General features: G+C 47.4%; 1 protein-coding gene across 1 annotated transcript in view; it reads right to left on the reverse strand.

Annotated features, from left to right (window-relative positions):
• The window catches only part of ttn.2 (titin, tandem duplicate 2), a 218087-nt gene that overhangs the window by 44195 nt on the left and 146484 nt on the right, over positions 1-27408 (reverse strand). Inside the window, exons 184-213 of the mRNA XM_086090619.1 lie at positions 26754-26917; positions 25936-26087; positions 24600-24756; positions 24236-24517; positions 22440-22739; positions 20448-20741; positions 18195-20196; positions 17369-18056; positions 16936-17200; positions 16407-16733; positions 16014-16298; positions 14348-14647; positions 12757-13059; positions 11784-12059; positions 10827-11126; positions 9548-9850; positions 8177-8476; positions 7253-7540; positions 6827-7129; positions 6413-6715; positions 5493-5798; positions 4719-5006; positions 3777-4067; positions 3346-3630; positions 2103-2690; positions 1919-2023; positions 1646-1843; positions 1132-1428; positions 468-1055; positions 62-364 (exon numbers count right to left, since the gene is read on the reverse strand). Of these exons, the coding sequence (XP_085946745.1) occupies positions 62-364; positions 468-1055; positions 1132-1428; positions 1646-1843; positions 1919-2023; positions 2103-2690; positions 3346-3630; positions 3777-4067; positions 4719-5006; positions 5493-5798; positions 6413-6715; positions 6827-7129; positions 7253-7540; positions 8177-8476; positions 9548-9850; positions 10827-11126; positions 11784-12059; positions 12757-13059; positions 14348-14647; positions 16014-16298; positions 16407-16733; positions 16936-17200; positions 17369-18056; positions 18195-20196; positions 20448-20741; positions 22440-22739; positions 24236-24517; positions 24600-24756; positions 25936-26087; positions 26754-26917 (10841 nt within the window). The remainder of the gene's footprint in view (positions 1-61; positions 365-467; positions 1056-1131; positions 1429-1645; positions 1844-1918; positions 2024-2102; positions 2691-3345; positions 3631-3776; positions 4068-4718; positions 5007-5492; positions 5799-6412; positions 6716-6826; positions 7130-7252; positions 7541-8176; positions 8477-9547; positions 9851-10826; positions 11127-11783; positions 12060-12756; positions 13060-14347; positions 14648-16013; positions 16299-16406; positions 16734-16935; positions 17201-17368; positions 18057-18194; positions 20197-20447; positions 20742-22439; positions 22740-24235; positions 24518-24599; positions 24757-25935; positions 26088-26753; positions 26918-27408) is intronic.

Here is a 27408-nt window from a genome sequence, read left to right on the forward strand (position 1 = left end):
CTTGTTGAAAAACAACATTATGTGGCTTAAACTAAATAATTATTACTCATGAGCTACGTACACACGATGTCCTTGGTCATTGCCGGACGCGAAGGCTCACTGGGTTCTCCGAAGCCAGCCTTGTTCTCAGCAGTCACTCTGAATTCATACTCGACCCCTTCGCTTAGGCCTTGCACCTTAAAGCGCAGGTCTGGGACTGTTCTCTTCGACGCCCTGACCCACCTCAATCCTCGCTTCTCTTTCCTTTCTACAAGGTAACCCCTGATGTCACTGCCCCCATCCTGCAGTGGTCTCCTCCATGAAATGGTGACAGAGTTCCTGCTGACATTATCAATTTCTGGGGTTGATGGTGGACCTGGTGGACCTGCGGATGCAAAGATGGTTGTAATTGTTAGTAATGTGACCTGACCAATACAGTGAGGTTACAATTAGCACCTTGAAACATGTATAATATTCACTGAACTTACGATAACTGTCGACCATTTTTACTGGACCAGACAGGCTTGCGTCTCCAGTGCCATATTGGTTGACCGCAGACACCCTGAAGATGTACTCGTTGCCTTTGATCAATTTGCTGGCGACGCATCTGCAGTCCATGACGTTTTCAGCCAGCTTGGTCCACTGCAGGCGACTGGTCTCTCGCTTCTCAAGGATGTAAGACTTAATAGAGCAGCCTCCATCCTCCTCTGGTGGGAGCCAGGTCAGGGTGCACTTTTCAGCGGAAATGTTACTGGCCTCAATGGGGCCCGGAGGTCCGGGAATATCCAGAACCTTCACTTTGACGTGTTCTCCTTTGATGCCGAATGGGTTACTGGCAGTGATGGTGTACTCTCCGGTGTTTTTCCTGCTGGCGTACTTGATGGCCACAGTGGAGGATGTCGGAGTGCTGGTGATGGTGACAATGTCGGAGTTCTTGAGCTCACGGCCGGCCTTTGACCAGACAACGGTGGGCGGAGGTTTGCCGGCAATCTTGGAAGCGGTGACTACAATTGTATCTCCCGCCCGGACTGACAGGCCGTCTTTCACGTCTGGGTCAATGGTGATGCTCGGGGGTTCTGAGAAATCAAGTGATGCAAGATGTTACCTTGCAAGCTGGAACATTCACAACGAATTCAGTCAAAATCAGCTTACCATACTCATCCTTGCAAGTCAGCAGATCGGTGGTCTCTGAGGGAAAACTAATAGCACCAGCAGAGTTCTTGGCCCTGACTTGGAATTTATACTGAGCTCCCTCTGTCAGGTCAGTGACAGTGAAGGCGCATCCTTGAATGTTGACGTGGTTCGCCTTCATCCAGGCTTTACCGCCAGCCTCTAGCTTCTCTACCATGTAGCCAGTCAATTTGTAGCCGCCGTCATATTTGGGTGGGGTCCAAATAAGAGTGACTGATGTCCTGGTGATATTAATGACGTCAGGCTTGCCAGGAGGATCTGACAGAAGACAAAGACATCACTATAATCTCTTTTTGCCAGACGTGAAGGAGGAGCTGTTGTCTCTTATTTTTAACGTGTGCGCGTAGGTCTCTATCCTCGTGGGCTATTTGTGGGGGGAGTTGTTATTCTTAACTCATGTAAAGCATTTTTTTTTTTTTGATGTGCGAAAAGTGCGATATATTATTTGATTGATTAACTGATCTCAGAAACTCACCAATGGGATCCAGAGCAACAACAGCCTCAGTAGCTCTGCTGGCCTTTCCAAGACCGGCCATGTTCATGGCCATCACCCTAAATTCATACTCCAGTCCCTCAATCAGGCCTGTGACCCTGCACTCCTTCACTCTGAGAGGAGTCTTGCTGGCTCGCTTCCACATCAGACTGTTCCTCTCCTTAAACTCCACATGATAGCCTGCACGCAATCACACGGTCAGCTTTGTGTTACTGATTTCAGCTTGACACAGAGGCCGTGATGACTCTCAGTTACCTGTAATTGGGGAGCCGCCTGTGTCTTTGGGATCAGCCCAGGTTAGGATGGCTGACTCGTGGCGGATGCTCACTATCTCTGGAGGTGCTGGCGCCTCCGGGACATCTGGGGATGGCAAGAGAAGAGATATTTTTCAACAAAATGAACCACACAAGGCGATTTTGCTTCTGTCTTGGATACTCACTGAAAGGATGCTGTGCGATGACCGCGTCTGATCTCAGGTGCTCTCCAATTCCATATTTGTTCTCAGCGAACACTCTGAAGACGTACTCCACACCGTCGTGGAGACGTATGACTCTCATGGTGGTTTTTTGGATTGCGGAAGCCACCGTGGCCCACTTGTTGTCTGTTGTCCTCCTTTTCTCCACAATGTAGTTGGACACCTCGGCACCGCCGTCATCTTTGGGTGGCCCCCATTCCAGGGTGATGCCGTCGGCTGTGATCTCGTCAAACTTGATGGGTCCGGTGCAGATACCCGGTTTGCCCACAACCTTGAGCTGCAACTTACAGTCCTTGGAGCCCAAGCTGTTCCTGACGTTGATGGTGTAGACTTCAGCATCTCCTCTCTGGCAGTCTCGGATCAGGAGAGTGGTGACACCCTGGGACGTCTCGACGCACATACGCCCGGTGTCACCGAGCGCCACGTCGCCCTTCTTCCATGTGGCAGTTGGATACGGCACACCACTGATGGGAATGTTGACGCGGGCGGTAGTGCCTTCCTTCACCACGTAGCAACCGTCATGCAGACAGCTCAGGTTGCAGTCAGGTAGCACTGGAAAGCACAGGTTTTAGACATGTTGACCAAAGTGATGCAACAGACACAGTGTTGCCCAGCTCTAGCTACCATTTTTGTAAGCAACTGTTTGATGTGTTTTGACACTATAAAAGTCCGAATTTAGAGTTGCGCTCCTTCAGTGTAGTACCAGTTTGTGCCACAACATGCTGGGCAGCATGAGCTCTACGGGAAAAGATGCCACGTAATTATGGGCAACAAGATGATCACGCTTCAGTGTACAGTAACACATGTTCAGTTTTTTGTAGCAGTGACAATATATACATGTGAGAATTATGCTACGGATGGACGAAGAGACAGATTGATGTCTATCATGTGAGGGGAATGAAATGTTAGCTGCTCATATGTGTGGCTGCTCTGTGTGTGTTGAAGAAGCCGATGTCTCAAGGTTTTTATTTACTCTAACGCCGATGCTAATTTCTGTTAGCGTTGCTGTTCTATTCTTTCAACCCAGGGAAGCCATCAAAGGTCTTTCACATTATATGTTAGCATTATGCTAAGACAGCTTTTGTTTTTCGTTTGACAAGTCAACAGAATAACGCAAGCGCACTTTCACTCTTATTTGTAGATTAAAAATATAAATAAAATATTTATAGGTCTTTCTATAAGCAGGGTGCAGTCATGGGGTCTTTACCAAACTGGTCCTCGGCAACAGCCATGATCTCAGTGGGCGGCCCTTCTCCAGACTCATTGAGTGCCTTGACTCTAAACAAGTATTCTTTGCCCTCTGTGAGCTCTCCAACCGTGAGTGAGGTGTTCTTGCCCTTGGATATCTGCTTCCACTTCTCGTCTTCGCTCTGGTCCACGATATAGGCACTGATGTGACTGCCACCATCACTGATGGGCTTTTTCCATGCCAGAGTGATGGAATCTTTGGATGTCTTCTTGGCCTTCAAGTCCATCACTGGACCAGGTTGCTCTACAGGGGCACAAATGCTTCCATTACACTGAGAATGACTGTTGTGCCAGTCAGAAAACAGCAAATTGGATTTGAGGATTTTATTTTATTTATTTTTTACTGTCAATATGTCCACGACATGCTGGAGAATCGGAGCAGCCGCATACCTGAAGCTCGCACGCTGCCGGCGGTCTCACAGCCCTCTCCGATACCGTAAGCGTTCTCGGCCAGAACTCTGAAGCAGTAGGCCTGTCCCGCCTCCAGATTGGGAATCCTGTATGAGATCTTGTGACATTCAGTTGACACGCAAGTCCAGGCCTTCCTCTCGGCCAGGCGCTTCTCCACGATGTAGCTCTTGACCGGACTGCCGCCATCGATCAGTGGCGCGTCCCAGGTGATGCAGGCGTGGTTTAGGGAGGTCTCCTTCACAGTAAGGTTCTGAGGTGGTCCAGGAGAATCTACAGTGGAGGGGTGGGGTTGCAGAATCAGAGGCAGCTTCAGTTAACTAAATCAGTTGTGATTAAACTGGGGTCAGTAGCTTGGAGGTCAGCAAAACAATTTGAAATAAACGATAATGTGATTTTTTTCTTTTTTAAGTGCACACTTACTGTACTTTATCTTGGAAAAGACAACTTTCTCTCGTATGAATATGACTTTTTTATCCCCACAAAAGGCCTTTTCTCCCTTATATGGCAAATGGTACTTAATTTCTATAGTGCCTTTCCACCTTACAAGCGCTTGACATTCGACTATTCATTCATTTTTTTTAATCTAGAGACATTTATCTGGTAGTTTAGTTTGTTTTAGTTGGGCCTGTTTATTTTCAATCATCCAAGTCATTGTAATCCCCAAAACTTTAATCAAGTCAACTGTGCTCTCCCTTGTTGAAAACCAACAACCAAGTTTCCTCGAGTCAGCTTTACTAGATGGCAATGTAGGCGTTAGAATTGGAACAATGACGCCCCAAAACCTTTGGGGACGCCCCAAAACCTTTGTGTACCTTTGGAGACCAGTGAACTAATTGTTTGCTTCCTGCGTGGAAGCAAACAATTAGTTCACTGGTCTCCAAAGATACTTGTTTAATGCCACAAAGATGTTTGCTAGCTCACCGAGGACCTTGACCACGATGGTGTAGCTCTTGGAACCGCTGCTGTTCTCCAGGGTCAGGACATATTTTCCAGCATCGTATCTGTTGATGTCTTCAACCATAAGTAGGGTGTCCCACTCTGATGTCTTGATCAGGACGCCGGTTCTCTCCTTCAGGTTTCCGTCCACCTTGCTCCATGTCACTTTGGGTGCCGGGCGCCCTCTCAGGGGGACGTAGAGCCTCATGGTGACACCAGCACGGAGAACCAACGCTTTCCTCAGGTCGGCATCCAGATCGGCTTCCGGAGGGACTGCGAGAGGCACAATTCAACAAATCAGTAATTAGATTTGTTTTCTATGTTAAGTGCTCAGTGAACAACATCAACCTCCACCACACAACCCCCCCACTGCATCGCGGGTAACCTTTCTCCCGCACCCGCTGCATATCGCAGTTTTTAACTCGTTTTTTTTTTTGCCAAGTTCTGAATTAGTCAGGCAAGTCTAAATTTTGCCCTTTATTTTGCCCATTACTTGGAGAGATGAGCAAGCCAGATTTCTTCGAAGCGATGTAATAAGACAGTCTCCCATTTCTTGACAGTGAGACAGTGACACAGGTGCTAAGGAATACTCTTAAAAGTGTGTTTTAATACGTCAACGTGTTCAAAGCATGCGGGAGGCATACACCTATTTCTAAATAGGTTTTGCACAAGACATCTCAAGATTGCAGATTTTCACCCATGGCAGGTGGGTCTGGAATGTATCCACCATGTTAACTGTACAACAAAAGAGGAACATACTGAGGATGTCCTTGGCCGTGTGGTTCCCGGGGATTTCGCTCGGCTCGCTGTAGCCAATCTTGTTGACAGCAAAAACTCGGAACTGGTACTCCGTGCCGTTCATCAGGCCCGTCATCAAGAACTTGGTGGTCTGGAGCTTCCTGGGGACATTGCATTTGGTCCAGTTTTCCGCAGTGGCTAATTTGCACTCCACTAAGTAGCCGATGATCTCGCAACCGCCATCGTACGCTGGCTTGGTCCAGCTTAGGCTGATGGAGCTCCTGGTGGAATCAACCACCTTGGGGAAGGCCGGTGGGCCCGGAGGATCTGGCAAATAGAGACAATGAGTAACAACCCCGCCAGACACGACAGCAACTCACAAAATTGAGTACACCCCTCACATTTTCGACATGTTTTCATGGTACAACAATGAACAAATGACACTTTGCTACAACAGAGCCAGTGGACAGTTGCCCCTGGAATCCTCTGCCACTCCTCCATGACCAACTCAGCGTTCTTTGTCATCACGAGGGGCCAGTATGCCAGAGTCTGGGTGCGACAACGCCAAATATGACACACCTGCTCCCTGTTCGCACCCGAGAACTTCTAACGCTAACCACTCATATGACACAGAGGAGGGAAATGGCCCAATTGGGCCCAATTTGGACACTTTCAGTTACTTTTGTTGCTGCTTTTTGTTGCTGTTCGGACATTGTCTGACTGTTGACTGATTTTGAGGGGTCAGTAAATTGACAGCTTGTATAGCTGCAGGCTGACTACTTGACATTGCAGCAAAGTGTCCTTTCTTCAGTGTTGTCCCATCAAAAGATAAGATCAAATATCTACAAAACTCAGGGGTGTCTTCACTTTTGTGAGATACCGGATGGTATCATCTGAATGACAACATATTAGCAGCCTCTCAGTTCTAAAAAGTCACTTACAGACAGGATCGACGGCCAGAGCCGCGCTGGACGCATCACTTGGTTTTCCCAGACCGGCTTTGTTCATGGCAATGACCCTGAACTCGTACTCTGAGCCCTCAGTTAGCTGACCCGCCTTGATTGTTCTGTCGATCACCGGCCGACGGTTGACCTTGACCCAGGTCAACTCGGTGGCTTCGCGCTTCTCTATCATGTATCCCAGGATGGGGGCTCTACCGTCATTGGCCGGCGCCTTCCAGCTGACTGTCATGGAGTCTTTGGTGATGTTGGTGATGACGGGTGGATCGCAAGGGCCGGGAACATCTGAGGAAACCAAACCGATCGACATTAGAACCAGTGGGTCCTGATGGCGGTACTTTTCGCCATCTATAACCAGCGTAGAAAATGGATGGCCGTCTGGAGGTGTGAGCTCACCGTAGGGGTTCTTGACAGTGACTGGGTCGGTCATGGTGGCGTCTCCTACGCCGTACTGGTTTTCAGCACTGACTCGGAACTGGTACTCATGGCTCTCGATGAGTTTCTCTACAGAGCAGTCAGTGATGTGTCCGTGAATGTTGGCGGTGACCAGCGCCCAGTTGGCCCTACTGGTTTCGCGCTTCTCGATGATGTAGCTAGTGATTTCAGAACCGCCATCTGCCAGCGGGGGTTCCCACCGCAGCTTGACGCGGTCGGCGTACACTTTGGTGGTTTTCACTGAAGCCGGCGGGCCTGGTTTGTCTAAGGGGAACAACCGGGGAGGCAGTTTGAAGATTTAGACACTGTTCTTGCTGTTCAGTTTTCAAAATCGCCATAATAATTGTCAAATTATGATGATCTTACGGTATCACGCAGTAAACTTACCGAGCACTTTGACTTTAATTGTGGCATACTTGCTGCCATTGACGTTCTCGGCGAGAATACTGTAGTCACCGGATTCCTTTCTTGTGACGGAGTAGAGCTCCAAAAGGTGGATGTGTTTCTTCTGGGTCATCTTCATTCCCTCTGCCAGATGGAGCGGAACGCCGTCTCTCTTCCAGCTCACCTTGGGCAGAGGCTTTCCAAACACTTCCGCATCCAGGAAGACGTTTTCTCCGGCTTTCACCACAATCAGATTCTTCATGTTGACCCCCAGCTCCACACGTGGAGGAACTGCACGGAAGAAGACCACAGCGGCCATTTATCTCCTTATGCCAGGATCAGGATAAAATGTATCGCCCCCTCTGGGAAATGCATCGCTTTTTCCACTTTTAGGTTTGTTGATTACTTAAGAATGGAAAAAGTTAGCAGCCTTTTTTCCCCTTGGTGAAATCAGACCTTCTTCTCTTTCTCGACCTCACAGTCTAACCGCTGAAGAGGTTGGTTTCTAACATACATTCCCAATCTGGACATTTTGTTTTGCTTTGTCTTTTTGCTATCTATCTGGTGGTTGGGGCTCACTGCTCTAAATGTCTAAATGGTCTCGTCTCGCCTTGGCCAGCAGACCTGCTCCATCCTGGTGCTTCAGGTAGGCTGAGCAGCTGCTCCTGGAGCTTCCAAAGTCGAAGCGGAAGCTAAGAAACCATGGGGCGTTTTCTATTGCTGGTCCCAAACGATCCTACGACAAGCGCCCTCTCCATTCATTTTTAAAACCTGCCATAAAACACAGTTCTATTCCTTGGCTTTTAACACAGCTGGAGTTTCTGCCCTTGTTGCATCTTATTCATTCTTACTATTTCCTTCTAAAACTTGTATTTATGTATGGCACACTGCTGCAGCTGTGGTTGTCCTTAAAAAGTGGAGTCCTACCATTCTCTGCGATGACGGCGATGGGGTCGGACAGTTCGGAGGGCAGGCTGACGTTGACGGCCGTCTTGGCGATGACTCGAAAGACGTAGCGTTGGCCCTCTTCCAGACCGCTCACCACATAGTCCTCGGTCTGGATGCTCATGCAGTTGCTGTTGCAGCGGCTCCACTTCTCCTCTGGGAGCTTGCAGTACTCCACAAAGTAGCCAATCAGCTTGCTGCCGCCGTCGTGCTTGGGTCTGGTCCACACCAGTGACACGGAGCTCTTGGTCACATCCATGGGTTCGGGTTTACCCGGTGGGTCTGGCGGGAAGAAATTTGGTTTCAGCTCTCCAAACGGGTCTCGGTTCACAATACAGTACAGCGGTACCTTAACTTTGTGTAATTGCTATACATACGGTGGTACACGTGCAAGGGATGAATGCCTCTAAGGGGCGTGGCTTATGAGTGACATCAGGAGATGGAGTTGGATTCCGTGGCCTACAGCAATCAACAAATAGCCAAAATTGCATCGGGGACTGGGGCTCTCTTTGCCCACATGCAGGGCATTACAAGACCTTACCGTAATTCCTGGCCTATAATACCCACCCCCAAAATTGCACCTCTGCAGCTAGATTTTCCTTCTACCAATGGATTATACGCACCTCAGAATTGTTGGTATCCACCAAATTTCTGTATGTATTTTATTGGGGGAAGTGACCGTCTCCATTGCTCCCTTTCGTGCGACCACACGTGAACTCACAAAAACCCAGAAGACGCAGAACGTCTCGGATATGCGATGACGTTTAGCAAATGAAGGCAGCAATGTCATCAAAAAAGATTTCTTGCTGTCTGTGGAACGCAATTTCATACAAAAAAACAAACACATTGAGTAAGACGTGTTTGTTTGCCTCACACGTCAGCTTGCAATCGTGTGACGTCGACAGCCCTGATGTGCCGACGCCATATTACAAAAAATTCAAAAAATCACATGACATTTTCTAATAGTCTGTAAAGAAGTCAGATTGGAAAGTGAACTTGTTCCACATGCGATCAAATAATGATGGCACACAGAATAATTTAGAATTTGTGTTTGGCTGCAGGTGGATAACTGTAGTTCGGCTTTCGTTTGATGTATACGAGGAAGATGCAAATATGTGGCATTTTCCTCACTGCAGATGCCAGCAAGCTGGTGAGTTTTTTTCCTGCGGTAAACGGCGGAAGCGTTTATTTATTTATTTATTTTTTGGGGGGGAAAATATGCACATTATACCTGAGGAATTATTTTTCCCATCTGACTCATGCATCCGATGCTCTGTCGCAACTCGGATTTTGGAACAACGCAAAGCAAAGGAAGTCAAGGCACCGCTGTTTCGGCTCAGAAGCTTTTCGTACCGACAGCCATCCTGGCTGTGACGAAGTCGGACTGCTTGCAAGGTTTTCCCTGTCCGGCAATGTTGATGGCAGATACCCTGAAGGTGTACTCCAGGCCCTCGAGGAGGTTGGTGCAGGTGTACTGGGTGGATTTGACCATGGACTCGTTGGCCCTGACCCACAGCAGACTGTTCCGCTCCTTCTTCTCGATGCAGTATCCCGTAATGGGGCTTCCGCCGTCGCTGCTGGGACACTCCCAGGACAGGATGACAAAGTCCTTGTTGATCTTGTTTACCCGAAGGTTCTTGGGCTCACTGGGAGGATCTGGAGGCAAAAATTTAAAACATGTAGCCTATAGATACACTCACAAGGAATCGAAACAGACAAACAGAGTTCTGTGAATAGCTTAACTCTTCAATTGCAGACCGTGTGACGGCCACTTTTGGATCAATTCTGTACGTCAGTCAGGCAGAGAAGCACTTGGTCAAACAACTAATTTCTTCAGTTCTTGTGTATCTCTGGAATGTTTTGATGCCCTGTTTACATTTACTGTGAGGGCAGGACATGCTTAGAGAGAACATTGCATTGCATGTATTTACTTTGGCTGTAGCTTCTGCTAATTCTACTCAAATTGGCTATTTTTTGTCACTCTTCATTTTGAAATAAATACAAGGATTAATCTTTTCCAAGAATTGAAAAAAAACTTTTTGCTTGCTGTGGTTTTAAAAGAGTTGCAGACAACACGTTTCATTTAACTTGTATTTAAAAGAAAATGAAAATCCGTTCAAGTTTGTCGATTTTAAAATGGATTTTTATGGTCTTGGTCTTGTCTAGGTCTTGGGCTCACCTCCCAAAAGTTCAGTTCTTGTCTGGTCTAGGCTAGTGCTGTCTTGAGCACAACACTACAGCACTCATAAAAAGTGGTCAACACTGACCCCCCCCCCCCCCCCCCCCAATCTAAATAATCTGGAAATCTGGTGGAAATTAAAGTGAAATTAAATTAAATTACAGTGGTAAAGTCCCCGGTTTGGATGGTTTTCGACTGATTTTTAAAATAACACAATCAGTTCAACATTGTTCCCATGAACCATTTAAAAAATGAGCAACAATTGGTTTGCTATTGCATAGAACTGTATTTGATGACATCTGCTCTTCTTCTCTTTCTGACCTATACGCTGTCAACATCATTAAAGATGAGGGATCAATGATCTTTGGAGAGTGCAAGAAAGTTTTGAAATGAAACATAGCACATGTTCTACGGAGGGCTTACAGATCACGGATGGCGGCGGCGGAAACTCACCAAACGGATACCTGGCAATCATTTTCTCGGAGTAGGTGGGCTCTGAGACGCCGAACCTGTTTTCAGCCCGGACCCGGAAGATGTACTCGGTGCCGGTGCTCAATTTGGCCATCTGGAATTTGGTTTTGGTGCAGTTAGAGGACACGGTGAGCCAGTCGCCCTGGCTCACATCGCACTTCTCCACGATGTAGTTGGTGATATTGCTGCCGCCGTCCTCCTGAGGAGGGTTCCACAACAGCGTGCAAGCATCGATGTCCTGCTCTGTGATCGCCAGCGGAGCTTCGGGAGGTCCTGGAATGTCTGCGCAGTGTCACACAGGACAAAAGATGACCAACACGCTACCTTCAAGGTACAGACAATGGTTTCCAGACTTGGCCTGCACGATTGGTTATTTAGTTAGGAGTCAGTGAATCTGAAAATGACATTGTTGTATCTGAATTGGCTCCAGTTTTTGAGATTCCATATTTTTGTTGAAGAAAAGTCCTAAGAATAAACAAGTTATGACGTTGGGATTGTCTTGATGCGGCAACTTTGATGGGAGCGTGTCTCTCTTTTCAAGCATGTCCAAACCGTCTTCTTACATTTTGGATGCCATATCGTGAAAGACGGCAATCGTTATGCAAATCAGGTTTTAGGTGAAAGTCAGGCAAACATTCCGAAAATTTGGCAAGGTTACGTCAAAGCACAAGCACTGGTTTCAGTAACCAGCAAAGTACTTTCCTAAACTGTCCCAGCACATTCATAAATTCACTGTCAAAAATATCGGTACCTCAAATACGAGAGCCAATTAAAGTGATGTCATTTTCAGACTCAGCAGCCCCAAATTACTCAAAAACTATTCAAATAGATTCAGCACTCCAAAATGTTTTTTGTATGAAGACAAAAGGAGTGAAAACTCAATCTGGAGGCTTTCACTGTACCCTCCAAATTTTTCAAGGCTGTTTCTTTTTTACTGACCCATGACGATGACTTTGAGGATCTGGCTGATCTTGGCCGTGCTGTTCTCCGCCGACAGGCTGTAGTAGCCGCTGTCCGAGCGGCTGACGTTCTTGATGATCAGCGTGCAGCTGCTAAGCGTCTTGACCACCGAGAGGCGGTCGGACGTCAGGACGTCCTCGTTGCCCTGCTTCCACTTGCAGTAGGGAGCTGGCTTACCCGCCACCAGGGCCTCGATGGTCATTTTGCGTCCCGCTCGGACCGTTACCGTGTCAGGCATGATGATCTTCGGAGCCACTGAGGGAGCGACAATCGGCACCGGTTAGCACACATGGTCACGTTCTTTGTGTTTCAGATCGCTCCTAGAGCGGGAGTGTCCAAAACCACGGTCTGCTGTCTGGCTTTCAGCGGCCCGGTAAAATTACCCACTGACACAGCCCGTGTGTGGTTTGCCTTTCTACTGCGCTAGTTATTTTCTCTACCCGTTGGGGTAGCAAGGCAAAAGAAGAAGAAGAAGCAGAGGAAGAAGAAAACAAAGAGGAAGAAGTAGCAGAAGAAAAAGCGGAAAAAGAAGAAGAAGAAGACGCTCGTTGAGGTCACGGAGATGCGCTGAACGCAGGGGAAGATCTTTCCTGGTGTGGTCCCTTCACCGATGGATCGGATTCAGTGCGTTAAATCAACTAAAGGCAAGAGCCTCTCACAAATTTGAGGATCACGTGACTGCATTCGGTTTCTCTGGGCACTCGGCTTTCCTCCCCCATGCTTGTTGGCGTCTCTGTACACTCTAACTGGTTGCTTTTTTATATGTGCCATTCCATTGGCCGGCGACCAGTTGCGGGTGTACACCGCCTCTCGGGCCAAAGCAGGGGATAGGATGGGCCTCATTGAGAATAACTGTCGTCGGATGGACGGTGTGGTGTGTCCATCTGTTTGCGGTACTGGGAAGAAAACGTTTGGACACCCCCGCCCCAGACCTTGACGCCGATGTACTCACTGAGCTGCTCCTTGGCCTCAAAGACTCCCTCGGCCTCCCGAGCAAGACTGACGCCGACCGAGTTCCTGGCCGCCACCCTGAACTTGTACTTCTTGCCTTCCTTCAGGCCCACCACCACGATGGTTAAGTCTTTGACCACCGAGTACGGCGTCCACTTGTCCTGCGGCGCCCCCTCCTCCTGGTAGTCCACCACATAGCCGTTGATCTTGGCTCCTCCGTCTCGGAGCGGCTTCAGCCAGCCCAGCGTGGCGCTGTTCCTGGTCATCTCCAAAACATCCATCTTCTTGGGCGGATCTGGCTCACCTGAAAACCACAGCAGGTCATAGACACGCAACCAGCACTGGAGGGAAAGTACTCACACACTGTATTCAGTACCATTATTACTCGTGTATAATGCAACTTTTTTTTTTTTACAAATACTCTTCAACTCTATACACGGGGAGAAGGGGAATTACGTAAACATTTTAGCTGTACTTAAGGGACCACATTTTTATTCGCTTCATATTGTATCCTAGCTGTAGCTACCGCGTTTGAGGTCAGTTTACTCGATGGCAGAGAGTCTCAGCCATGGACTTGTAATATAGTAATCACCCCTCCATCCTGGGTACGGTTTCTAACTGTTTTGTTCTGGCTGCTGTTTGTTTTGGGTGAAATGTCACTGTTGACCACGAGATGGCGGCACACTATCTTGTCTGACACTGTAAATTTGAAAGAAGAAGACAGAAAAGAGGAAACATTTCAGCTGAGCTGAGACTGCTGAATGTAAAATCCTCTTTAATCCTGCTTTTTACACCTACAGAAAGCGACGGCTGTAAATTGATTTTAGAATGTACATCTTGGCCAGGGCGTCACGCTTGGGTTTGGGCATGATTACCGATATACAGTATATTGTGATGAATCAAGTTTATTAGTTTGAAAAAATAAATAAAATAAAACTGGATTTTTTTTACTGTAAACACTGAGGAATCGGTACACTTTGACAATATTTTACTCTCCCAATATATGATTTTCTCAATATTATTAATTTGTTTATTACATGTGTATGAATGTTTTTGTAGTGTGACAACAAAGAATCCAAAACGAATCAATGACGACATCAACAATTATTTTTGGTAAACGATGAATCATTTAGAGTCCTTGTTAAACTTAAAATTGTCCAAATACTTTCAGTAGTACTTCATTTAAGCAGGCTGATTATGTTAATTTGCAACATCCGCTTTTACTTTGGAAAACAATAATCAACATTTGTGCCGCATGCTATGGAACTGAATCATAATTCATTCACATTCATGTGCCTTTTCTGACCTGCCGCATTGAAATACTGCCCTGTTTTTGAATAAAGGATAGAAATTCCAACATGTTTTTAATCGACCGAAAAATCTATGATATGGTCAATTGCAGCCCACGTAGGAAGTGTAATTTGAATTCCCGAGCAACTGGAATCCGTGAGGTCAGAAACATGCGCAATAGAGCAAGAGCTGTTCCGGCATTTCTGCTTGACTTTTTTCTTCAATCAAATCAAATACTAATTCCTCTGCAGATTGCATTTATCAGCACGAATAGCATCAAATGGGTACAAAGGAACACTCACTGATGGGGTCCTTAGCCAGGTAAGACTTGGGCGAATCCTGAGGAACTCCGATTCCATACTTGTTGACCGCCATCACGCGGAAGTAGTACTCGATGCCAGGAGCCATGTTGGTCACCTTGAAGCTGGTCTTCTTCAGGTCCTCGGTGCATTTGTTCCAGGTCTTCCTGTCCACCTCCCGTTTTTCCACAATGTAGTTGAGGATGGGGCTTCCGCCGTCGTTCTCCGGCGGTAACCAGGACAGCTGTGCTGTCGTTTTGGTGACATCAGTTGCCTCCAGACCACCGACGGGACCGGGAGTGTCTAACGGAGGACAGAATCCACATTTGCAAATCAGCTCATCGTCTTCCAAAACCACTTTTCAACCTAAACGTCAACAACTGCTTTACTAGCCATTCGCGACACCAACGACACATTTTCCAACAAATATTGCTTCGGCTTGCGTCAAATTACCTTTTTTCACCCTGAAATAAACAACTTTATTTTGGAGATGTAACAACTTTTTATGTTTTGGTCATATACACATATTTCTGTTAATAGGACCTTTTTTTGGAGGTCATTTTATGGAACAATACATCTTTCGAAAATATATGCGTTTACATATACATCTTTTTCTGTAACTGTTGTTTTCTTGTTTTGATATTTTATTTATTGTATTCCCCAGAATAAAATGCATTTTTTTTTCTTTTTAAAATTGTGGGTGTGTGAATGTACTACAACAGTACTTGGTACTTGATTAGTCATACAATGGAACCTCAGTTGACGAACTGCCTGGTAAGGCAACAATTGGTTTACACATTTTTAGGTTCTCACACGATACTTTTCTCAATTATACAACTTTTCCCCCCAGAACTCTCTTTTCCAAAAATATACAATTTGGGGAAAATACAACTTTGTCTGTAAATCGGACTATTTCCAGAAACACAAATACACAACTTTTTTTTTTTTTTTTTAGACAATTATTTTTCAGAAATATACAGTTGGCCTCCCACTATTCATAGAGGACAAGGACTTGACAAATAGCAAAAAAATAAAGGACACTCTTTTGCCAGGGGAAAATAAAATGCAGCAAAAATGTCAATAAAAGGAGACTGATGTTCCAAAAAACGCAAATAAGTAGGGAATAGGATATTAAAAAAAAGGGTGAGTTTCAATGAACAACGGTGCTTCACACTAACCTATGTCGAACCACAAATAGATGGCGTTCCACTGTAAAACTTTTTCCATAAAGACGACTTTTGAGAAATAGAAGATAAAGTCCCTTTTCTTTATTTCTTACCTTTTTTTTCCTGGAAATATTCTTCTTATATATATTTTTTGCATTATTTTTTGCAGACCCCTGCTATTTGCAAAAAATAATAATGATATTTTTAATGGGAAAAAAACGTTTTCCCCCCATTTTTTAATAATGGTATTTTCAAAAAGGGGATTGGCTCCGCACCCCCAAAAATCGAAAACATTTTATTTTTTAAAAATATGAATACAAATAGAGGGGAAAAAACAGCGAGCATGCTGAAAACAAAACTTCATGGTGGGGCTAGAGCAAATCAAATTGCTAGCTTATTGCTCGGGGACACATCCGGAGTCTCCAAGCCAATGAAGTTGGTGAAGAAAGGTTCGACTGTACAGAATCTGCACGGTATAGTAAAAAGTTTGGACTCTTTCTCACCGAGTACTTTGACACGAACAAAGACGGCCTTCTCTCCGACCGGGTTGGACAGAGTCAGTGAGTATTTTCCAGAGTCTTCTCTGGTGCTTTCAGGAATGACCAGGAAGGACATGGTGTCCACTTGGTCCACGTGACCTCTGCGAACAACGTTGTCCACCCCAACGCGCTTCCAGGTGACCTTGGGGGCCGGGCGTCCTCTAATCACGGCAAAAAGTCGGATTGGACAGCCGGCCCGGACTGACAGACCTTTCCTCAAACTTGCGTCCAGGTCAATCTCGGGAGCCTCTGTTGCCGGGGGAAAACACATCCAAAGTTAGACCACTTCATGTTGTTGACGAGGTACACAAGCTCACCAAAATGATTACAACCCAGTCAACCGAGTTATGTTCGTACCCAGGATCTCCTTAGGGAAGACGGCCTCCTTTAAGTAGGCGTGACGTCCCCAGCCCACCTGGTTTTGGGCAGAGACCTTGAACTCGTACTCCTGTTTCTCATCCAGCTGTCCGATGGTGAACTCTGTGAGGACCAGGGGCCCATGGGTATCGATCCTCTTCCAGCCTTCGGTGGGCTTCTCCGGGTCCGCCTCACTCTTCAGTCTCATGTCCAGACTGTAGCCGATGATTGGCGCACCACCGTCGTACACGGGTTTAGACCAGGAAAGGGTGATGGAGGACTTGGTGCTGTAGGCCACCTTCAGGCCTGCGGGCGGCCCAGGAGGTTCTGCAATCGAACAAAACAAGATGAATAACAATCCGGTGTGCCTCTTTTTTGATGAACATTTATGCACAGTATGCTGCTGAGTTTGAATGTCGGACATGGTGTCATACTTGGAGAGCCAAGTCATTTTTCTGGTAGTACTTGGTGTTGGAAGTTGAAGAGATACAGGGACGGACAGAGTTCCGGCCGTTGAAGGGAAACTCACCGATGGGATCTTTGGCTGTGACGGGTCTGCAGGGTTTGCTGGGATCTCCCAGACCGACCTCATTCTCAGCCTTGACTCTGAATTGATACTCGTGGTTGGGGATCAGGTTGGTCACCTTCATGCGTCTCTCAGGGATTGGACTCTTAGTGCACGGCACCCAGCGTACTGCCCTCTTTTCCTTCCTCTCCAGGATGTAGCCCGTGATAGACTTTCCTCCATCATTCTCGGGAGGAGCCCAGACCACCGTCATCTCCTCTTTGCTTATCTGCAACACAACAACAGGATCATCATCAAGCATTTCTGTCGTTTCTTTTTCAGACAAAATTCTACTTTGCACTCCCCTCCGTTTGAAAAAGGATATCTGTACTTTCTAACTATTCACCCAGCTATCCGTCAACTGTATTTCCGTCCAATGTGAATGTTCAGAACCAACCTTGGTGACCTCGGGGGCATCAGGCGGTCCAGGTCTGTTGAACTGAGTCCTGACGGTGACAGGCTTGCTCTCCACGGCGGGCCCGGTTCCCATCTTGTTCTCAGCCCGTACCCTAAAGATGTACTCGTTGCCCTCCACCAGACGGGTCACATTGCAGTATGCCGTGACGACCGAGGCGGAATATGTGGACCACACCATCCTCCTGGTCTCGCACTTTTCCAAAATGTAGCTGTCCACCTCGCAGCCTCCGTCATCCTCGGGCGCGTCCCAAACCACTCTGCACTTGTCTGCTCCAATGCCCGTGACTCGTAGGTTCCTGACGGCTCCAGGAACGTCCAGGACGTTTACGCTGGCGTATGCCGTGAAGGATCCGGCCGGATTGGTGGCAGTGACGATGTACTTGCCGGAGTCGGTACGTCGGGACTTGGTCAAAAGGAACTTGGAGTAGTCAGAACCGGTCTCGTAGGTGATTCTGGGGTTGTCTCCAGTTGCCTTGTCCTTGGTCCACTTGACTTCAGGTTGAGGCTTCCCTCTCAAGGCAGCTTCCATCCTGACAGACTCTCCGGCCTTCACCGTCAATGTTCCGGAAAGCTTCAGGTCGAGGACCGGCTTCTGGATCTCCTCTCGCACCAGGATGTCGGCCAATTTCACCCAGCCGCTCTCTCCTCCTTCATTGACGCTTTGCACCCTGAAAAAACAAATGATGTGCTTTAGCCAGTGATGCCAACTTAGCAAGTGTGTAGCCAAAAGGCACCAAGCAAAAAATGTATCTACATTCAAATCTGTTTCAAAAACTCTAGCAGCTACGGTAAGTGGTTAGAGGTACCTGAAAGTGTACGTCTGGTTTTCGACACACTTGTCCGCCAAAAAGAAAGTGTTAGTTAGGACGCGGGTGTTGAGTTTTTCCCATTCCTGCGCATCTTTGGCTTTGCACTCCAGGTTGTAGGAGAGGTTCGGGCTGCCGCCATCGTAGTCGGGCCTCCTCCACCTCAGATAGACGTAATTCTTGCCCATGTCGGTCACCCTGAAGTTCTCGGGCTCGCCTGGTTTTTCAATGGGGTCGATGGCTAGCACAGGGACCTTGGTCTCCACGCAGGGCCCGGGTCCCATCTTGTTTTCTGCACAGACACGGAACAGGTACTGGTGGCCCTCCATCAGCTTGGTCTTGATCTTGCGGTTGGTGCAGTGGGAAGAGATCATGGACCACATGCTGACGCTGGGTTCTCGGCACTCCACAATGTAGTTGGTGATTTCAGAGCCACCGTTGTCCTTCGGGGCCTCCCAGTTGATCATGCAGGAGTCCTTGGTGACGTAGGTGGTATGGAGGTTCTGGCAATGGCTGGGCCGGTCCAGAACATTGACAGTGATGCAGCAGGAAGCTTCTCCGCCCTCATTTGAGGCCTTCAGGGTATATTTACCGTGGTCGGCTCTGGTGGCCTCCTTGATCTTCAGCTGGACCACAGGCAGGTTCTGGATCATCGTTACACGTTTGCTGTTCTCCAGAATAGTCTCTCCTTTGGACCATAGCACTTCAGGCTCGGGACGGGCCTTGACATAGCCAATGATGTTGACGTTGTGTCCGACGCGCACGGTGACGCGCTCGCGACATGTGGCGTCCATTTCGATCTCCGGGGGGATCAGAATGTCTTGAGCTGTGACGGACTCTGGAATTTCTCTGGACTCGCCGTCACCTATCATATTTGAGGCAAACACCCTGAATCTGTAGGTACCGCCCTGCTCGAGCCCCTTCACCGTGTAGGCACACAACTTGATGAAGTCGTCCACGTTGACTTTCTTCCAGTCTCCGTCGGCTTTCTTCATTTCCACGGTGTAGCCCAGAATGGGACTGCCTCCGTCTTTGGTGGGTTTGGTCCACACCAGGTCGGCCGTTGATTTGCTGTAATCTTTGACTTTGGGGTTGACTGGGGCGCTCGGGACCGTGATATGTCTGCAGGGCTTGCAGAGGTCAGAGATGGGTGAGGGGCCACTGTAGCCGGCACTATTCTCAGCAAATACTCTGAATTCGTACTCGTTGCCTACAAACAGGCCCTGCACTCGGTAGCGGAGGTCCTTGCAGGGCGTCTTGTTGACACGGATCCACTTTCCTCCTTTGTGTCTGCGCTCAACGATGTAACCGGTGATCTGACTACCCCCGTCAGACAAGGGCATGGTCCACCCGACCGTGACGGCATCCTCGGAGACGTCGTAGGGCAGCGGCTTACCGGGCGGACTGGGCGGCATGAAGGAATGCTCGGCCACCGTAGGCTTGCTCTCCAACGGCGCCCCGATGCCCATTTTGTTCTCTGCACAAATGCGGACCACGTACTCGACGCCTTTTTGCAGGCGCACGATCCTGAGCTTGGTGGCCAAGCTGCCAGAGCTAACCCCGCCCCAGGTCTCCTTGTTGGAATCTCTCTTCTCCACGACGTAGTTGGTGACTGGGCTGCCGCCGTCGTCCTTGGGAGGGCGCCACTCGATGGTCATGGCGTCAGGAGACACCTCCAGGATGTTGACGGGTCCGATGGGCGCCGCCGGGACGTCCAGGACAGTGACGTTCAGAGCCGCTGTCTTGGTGCCGGCGAGGTTGGACACCGTGAGCAGGTAGGTGCCGGTGTGGTTTCTGGTGCACTCGTTGATGCTGAGAACGGTGGAGAAGTTGTCGGTGTCGATCTTGACGTTGCCTCCACTGGTGATCTCTTCTCCTTCGATGGACCACTTGGCGGTCGGGACTGGCATTCCTCTCATGATGGCGGGCAGCCTGATGGTGGTGCCCGCCTTCACGATGATGCCCTCCGTCAACTTGAGGTCCACCTCGAGGATCGGGGGCACTGTTGACGGACGACAAGCAGGGTGTGAGAACTTAACACTCATTTGATTCCACCTTACTTCCATTTCAGCTCTGTTCATGCAAACATATTGAAACATCCCAAAGGTTGTTGTTTTTTTTTGGTCAGATATTGTCATTTCACACGACAGCTCACTAAATACATTACTACTATGCTGTTTATTCTTTTTGCTGTTGGAATAAAGACACGAATCACCCCGCAGGTCTCCTCTTTCCCCTTAGTCTTAATCTCACCCAGTTTTTCCTGGCACAGGATGGGGACGGTGGTGTCGGGTCTGCTGAGGCCAATGGCGTTCTCGGCTCTCACTCGGAAGCGATAGGTCTTGCCTTCTTCCAGACCCGTCACGTGACTCTCCGGGATGCTGACCGTCTGCCACTCGTGCCAATCCTTGGCTCCTTCTTCTTGATACTCCACCAGGAAGCCCGTAATCTCGCTTCCGCCATTTCGGTCGGGCCAGTTCCAGACGAGCGACACCTCCGTCTTGTCCACGTCCACGTGGTGAAGGTCTTTGGGTGGACCGGGAGGGACTGCGGGAAAAACATGGAATGAAAAACTTTGTGTGTTTGTTTGTGTGTTCGAAGGGTCCCCGTTAGCGTAACATTGATACTAAATCCCGCTCGACCATCTTAGGCGTTTTGTTACTTGAACATTAGCTAGCTAACGGATTCTGGGTAGACCAAATGAAATGGCTTGGTGTTTCCATGCACAAGATTGCATCCGCTCGAAATGTAATGAGTCAGTTTTCCAGTAAAAAAATCAGCTGGAAGTGACGCTTAAAGGAAGAACATGTCGCCCTTTACTTGGACAACTGTTGAGCGGAAGTCCTTTTTGACCTTCTCCTAAGGCTATCGTACAAACCTTCTGTCGGCCCCTCGGCTGCAATTCTGCATTACATCAACAGACCGGCGCTGTCGCTTTGATAGGATACAGGCAGGACAGGTTTTGCCCCTTGGAAGAGATTGGAGAAGGTTTTTTTTTCTGTTTTGATGAACAGCCAGTGGGGAAAGAAGAAGACGGATACTCCCCAAGAGTCAATCAATTCTTGTCAATTCCCGATTATTGTTGCCTTTTGCGGCTGCATTGCGTGGTGCTGAACTTTTGGTATTTTACATCAGGCACCTTGTTGGGCAGCTATAGGTACTGGGGAAGTTGTGTGGACTTAATTATATTAGTTGTAATTATTGGTTTCATTGACATAGTAATTGTTGTCTGTAGTGTTAATTTTATCAACAAAAACTTAACACAAATAATTTCGACAACACAGATTTTTCACAGGACTAAAACCAGACTAGACTAAAACCCTCATTAATAAACAATACCTGAGACGAAAGCAGTATGCATTTTTGTCGACTAATGAAGACGAGACAAATGTACTTCACTTTATAAAACTGGATGGACATTTTAGTTCATGAACAAAAACGGGACAAAATATATGATTAATTTGACTGCAAACTAATGCTGGCTAACATGCTAGCTCGTAGCATGGAGCCATACCAGCCACTTGTTGATATACTGTAATTGTGCGTGAAGTTTTAAAGAAATTTTGATGTGAAATAGTTTTAGATCCTGAAATGTAAATAAAAACGGGTTGAGGTTGACTAACTATGATAAAAACTAACAAGCGTGATTGAAACTGGATGCAAACTGAGACTAAATTAAAAAATGGCGGATAAAATTAACACGAGTTGTCTGATCTTTTTTTTTTAGGGCAAAACATGTTGATTTGGCAAATTCCAAACGGGAAAAGTGTCTGCGTTAGCCACTGCTCAGCAAAATACGTCACTTTCATCAAGTGGGCAAGGCTGGAAAATGGAAATGTTGCCGGTCGACACGAAATGCAAAAGATCAGCCAGATGAAAAGGACCGCGGATTGAGCCACTACAGAGACATTTTTGCTAATCCTGTATGACAAAAAAAATTCCGACACGAGTGCAAAATGTCCTGAGTGTTTTTGCAAGGGCCTCAAAAATATGTTTCATTTTGCCTAACAACCCTAACAATAATGCAGGAAGACAAACAAGAATAAAGTGCTCAATCCCCAAAACGACCTTGCAGCAGGAGCCGTCTCTTCCAGCAGTAGCTTGGCTGAAAAGGACTTTTTTGGAAGCATTTCTCGAGCGTGAGGGTGAGAGCAGCCGCTAAAGAAGTCTTTTTTTCTCAGTTGTGTTCATCAACAAGTGGGCAAATCAACGGGGGTGGGCCGTCGGCGGATTGGGGTTACTCACAGAGCGGATTCATGGCTTTGATGGCCTTGGGCGTCTCCACGTATTCGCTGCGGCCGTACTGGTTCTCAGCCGCAACTCTAAAGGTGTAGGCCAGCCCCTCCGTCAGGTGCTTTAGCATCATGCTGCGTTTCTTGGACGTGGAGCACACGGGAACCCACTGAGTGGACCCCGTGTCTTTCTTCTCCACCACAAAGTTGGTGATGCGAGTGCCACCGTTGTCCTCCGGGTCTTTCCAGGACAGGTAGGCTGAGTCGCTCCTGACATCTGACACGCGAAGGTGCTGGACAGGACCAGGTTTGTCTGAAGACAAAGTGAGGACAATTCGTAAGTACGCCCTCACACCACTCACAAAACTTTGGGCCAAATTTGAAAAGATTGAAAATTCAGGTGAACCTAATTTGACTTTCTCTACAATTCGCTCCGACGGTTGAACATTTCAGACCCTCATTGCACAAAGTTGCTGAAGGGCAAAATTCACAACAATGGTTCGATTCATGAAATGTTCCACGGCCATCCACTCGTGCGCCTTTTTGTGACTCTTCCAATCTCTCCGTTGCAAGCAGAAGATGAAAGTGTGCGACCCAAAGCTGAGTAGCCACTTCCTGTTGAAAGCCTCGTCCCGGCGATCAAGATTTTGCCGTAGTTTTGGACTCGTGAGGTCCAAATGTCAATAGCACGTTGAACATGTATCCCTGCCAACACACCCATATTGGGCCCATGTGGGTTGGATATGGGCTGGTGAATGGGCCCCATCTGGGATGCCCAGCTGGGTCCAAGTTAATTTTGTCCGGGCATGCGGGCAAGCCCAGATGGGCACAATGTGGGCCTTACGTGGGCCGTAGCTAAAACCCACATGGGCAACCCAGTTTTCTTCCATCTGGGGCCCATTTTAGCTGATTATGGTATTCCTGATTGTACCCATCAGGGCTCCTTTCACACTCAAGCCACACAGTTATTTTGTTACAAGCTTTAATAACAAGGAGACCAGTAATACAATAAATGACCTTTTTATTATTATTAAACACCAAAGAACAACAAATAGTCAGTGTTCCCTTACTGTCAAACAGAATGAGTCATTTTCCACCTCAAATCAGCCTGGAGCCTGAAGTCTTTGTTGAGGTGGCAAAATGTTGCTAGGCGGCAGACTTCCTTTAATTGGCTCCAAGAGAGAGGGGCTTCCCCTTTTCTTTTTGGAATGCTGTGCAGCGCTTTCTTGGAGGTTTGAATATTATTCATGTGCTATCAAACTTGTACAGAATGGCCCATTAACAGTCCAAATAATACATAGTAATTAGAAATATGGATTTTGTGTGTGTGTGTGCGCATTCACAAAAGACAATCGTATTTAATTGTAAAGAAATATAGGCCAAGGAATAAGCTCCATCGCCCAGGCTGTTGTGCAAAATATCAATTTGGAATATTTTGGAGTGGAGCCCGGCCATAGCCCACTTATTGCCCGTGCTGAGTTTAGCCCATCTACTGCTCACCTATTGCCCAAGTGGGGCCCAACAACAAAGCCCAGTCTAAGCCAAACTATCCCAAGTGGTGCCCATGTGGGCCCCAACTGTACGTGTTTGCTGGGATGTGTCCTTGCCGGTTCTAATTCAAGCGGATAACTGATGGGTCCATTGATGAAGCCAACTAGTGTTGTGAATTTTGTCAGAGAACAGCAAGTTGTGCAAAAAGTACTGAAACATTCAACAGCCGGACAAAAGTTGTATAAAGTTCCCCTATAAAGGTTGTAGCAGATTTGAGTAAAAACATGTCATGAATATGAATTTGTGGTGACTTCCTACCAAAGACCAAGACGGTGCAGGTGACGGTCTTGGAGCCGACAGGGTTTTCCACGGTGAGCGTGTAGTCTCCACAGTCGTCACGGTTGCAGAACCTCATCTCCAGCTTGGTGCCCATTTGGTTGGTTTCGATGTCGGCCCTGGTGGGCACGTCGGCGTCGTTCTTCTTCCAGACCACGGAGGGGAAGGGCATGCCCTTGATGGCGGCCATGAGAGTGATGTGGGTGCCGGTCAGGGCCTTCACCTCCCGAGTCATGCCGGCATCCAGAATCAACTCTGGAGCTTCTAAGGTTGTGACACGCAAACACAAACTTAAGTTGCCCGACCGCACAACGACGGTTTTCCAGCGCCAGTCCGAGTCGCTCACCGAGTCGGTCCTTCACTCTGACCGGTTCTTTGATGTTAGCGGGGTCCGACTCCCCGGCCGCGTTGACGGCCTTGACCCGGAAGCGGTACAGAGCGCCATCCTCCAGGCCCACCACCTTGAACGTGGTGCCCTGGCAAGAATCTGGAGTGTGGTTCACCTGTAGGAGGACGGAAGCAGGACGGGTATCAGTGAGTGTCAAGTAGCGGTGGGAAGTCACCAAGTGCTAATCCTCATGTCGACTTTGATTTATTTCTCTGACGGCCATTTAGTTTGACTCCTTTCAGTGGAAAACCGATAGCTGCCTTTGCTAATCCTGACTCCTGGTTACTTTTTTTTCACACTTTTCGAAAACGAAAACTACAATTGAAAAACATTTTACATTTCATCAACTATAATAAAATCTTTTTGGTATTGTCTTTCAGTGCATTTCATACATGAACTTGTGTTTTATTGTGGAAGAAGAAGGAAGGTCCAACAGACATTTGATAACCGACCTTACGCAATATTCCTTTGACCCTGTTTTTGGCACTACAACGCCATAGGCAGCTATTCATGTAAGAATTTGTGACCTGATTTTGGTTAATATTAGGAAGAAAACCTTTGAAAAAACGTCTCTTATGAGCTGTCATTGATATATTGGTCCAAACAAAACTCAAGCTATTCAGTCAAGCTATTCGGTTCGCTAACACTAAAACCCAATCAAAACTTAATTAAGATGAAGCCTTAACAAACAATAACCAGGCCCCAAAACTACACTCTAAAAACAGTTGGGTCAAAAATAACCCAATTAAGCATCGAAAATCGACCAATCCACTTCATGGGTCAATTTGACCTAAGTTTGAAATGGCTCTTTTAGTGTAAAACAACTCATAAATATTGGTCAGATCCTTTACTTGGGTCCGAAAATTGGGTCATTTTGTATAAAACAACCCAGAAAGTAGAGGATCGGTCCATTTGGGTTGGAATTGGGGGGTTAGATCACCAAATGATTCCTGAGCACGGCCCATGCTGCTGCTCACCGCTCCCTATGTGGATGGGTCAAATGCGGAGAACAAATTTCCCCCCACTTCGGTGGGTGTGACTATCACGGTGGTACTCTAACATAACTAGAATTTTTGGGTTATTTTTGACCCAACTGTTTTTAGAGTGTAACAAACCTGCTCAGCAAACTCATGAACACTAACAGAATTTGAAAAAAGTCAAAACTAAATAAAAATGAGCTTAAATGAAAAATCCCAAACGAGAATAACTCTGATCAGTACTTGTCTTTCCCCCCCCCCAGACAAGAACCCTTCCAGAATGTTCGTCCAGGGTAAAAAAGCGAGGATCAGCTGACCTTCTGCCACTCCTCCTGGCCAGCCTTCAGGAACTCCAGTAGGTATCCAAAGATCTTGCCTCGGCCGGTGTCGGCCGGCGGATCCCAGGACAGAGTCACCGACTCCTTGGTGTGGTCCACAGCCTTGAGATTCTGCGGGGGGCTCGGCTTCACTGCGCAAAACAGCGGCAAAGGTTGACAGCGTCACAGGCCCAGCGCAACCAAGCAGCTGTTTCCATCATTTTTCAATTGGAGGATTTTGCTGCCAAAAAGATTTTTTTTCCATGCTGTTGCTCAAAACATGCGTGACAAAGAAGGCTGACGAAAAATAACAGCATTAAAAAAAGAAGACAGTAATTCCGTGAGGGGGCCAGGAGGGTAATAATGTTAGAAAACCCCGCAAAATAGCAGGTACAACCCAAGATAAACCCTGTAATGTAGGAATATTGGACCCAAATACAAATTTGCGATATAGCGAATGCGCAATTACGTGAACTGCAAAGTAGCGAGGGACATACAAACATAAATGAAAAGCACAATAAATGAAAAAAACCCCCACAGTAAATAGAAAAAATTCATATATAATAAACGAGAAAAAAATCATCTTGACAGATTTGACTTATTGTGGATTTTCTTTGTATTTTTGTAGGTGGATCAATCAAGTGCGGCTTTCATTTGATGAACACGAGGCGGACGCAAATCGACTGTTTTCAAAGTACACTTCATCCCAGCATCACTTGTCAGAGATCCAATTCCATCCAAATCCCATTTTGTGTTCTCCGTGGCAGTTGATTGGATTCATAAATGCAACACACGGTTTTACACATACAGCATCTTACCGATGGGATCTTTGGCGAAGACGGGCTTGGACGGCGGGCTGGGGTCACCGATGCCCACTACGTTCTCGGCGCTGACTCTGAATTCGTACTCGCAACCCTTGAGCAGGTCCAGGACCAAGTACTCCACCATGGGATGGATCTTTTCTGTGTTGCAGCGGACCCACCTGCCGAGCACAAACAATCCAGCTGCAGTCCGCGTAGACTGTCAGTCATCCGCAAAAGTGGAATGGAGGCACTTCTTGGGGTCACAATTGGTTTCGAATTTGCAAAAGCAAACAGGCAAGAAAGCAGACTTTCCTCCCCGATAGACTGTGTGACTCCATGAGGAACCTCAAACAAGTGGTTTTGCCAGCAGCCAGGCAAAGTGACGCTTCTCCAGCCGCACAACAACTTTTCTGCTTGGCGCCGGGCGCTTTGTGCTCGGCGCCCTGATGTCCCCGCTTGCTGACTTTGTGTTTTGTTCTACTCTCATCTAGACATGGGCCGATAACGGTTTGACGATTTACCGTGGTTTTAAAAAGTCAAGGTTTCAATAACCGCTAATAGTATCTGGTCTTTCTAGCGGTTATTCGCAAAACCTGTTGCCATCGCCAAAATTCGCATTTTCCTTTTTTTCCATACGCTTCAAAATCCACGCCCTCTAAGAGTAAAATTA

The sequence above is a fragment of the Leptonotus elevatus genome, chromosome 12 (genome assembly GCF_054856555.1).
Source record: "Leptonotus elevatus isolate MCC_2025b chromosome 12, RoL_Lele_1.0, whole genome shotgun sequence".
NCBI classification, from domain to species: Eukaryota; Metazoa; Chordata; class Actinopteri; order Syngnathiformes; family Syngnathidae; genus Leptonotus; species Leptonotus elevatus.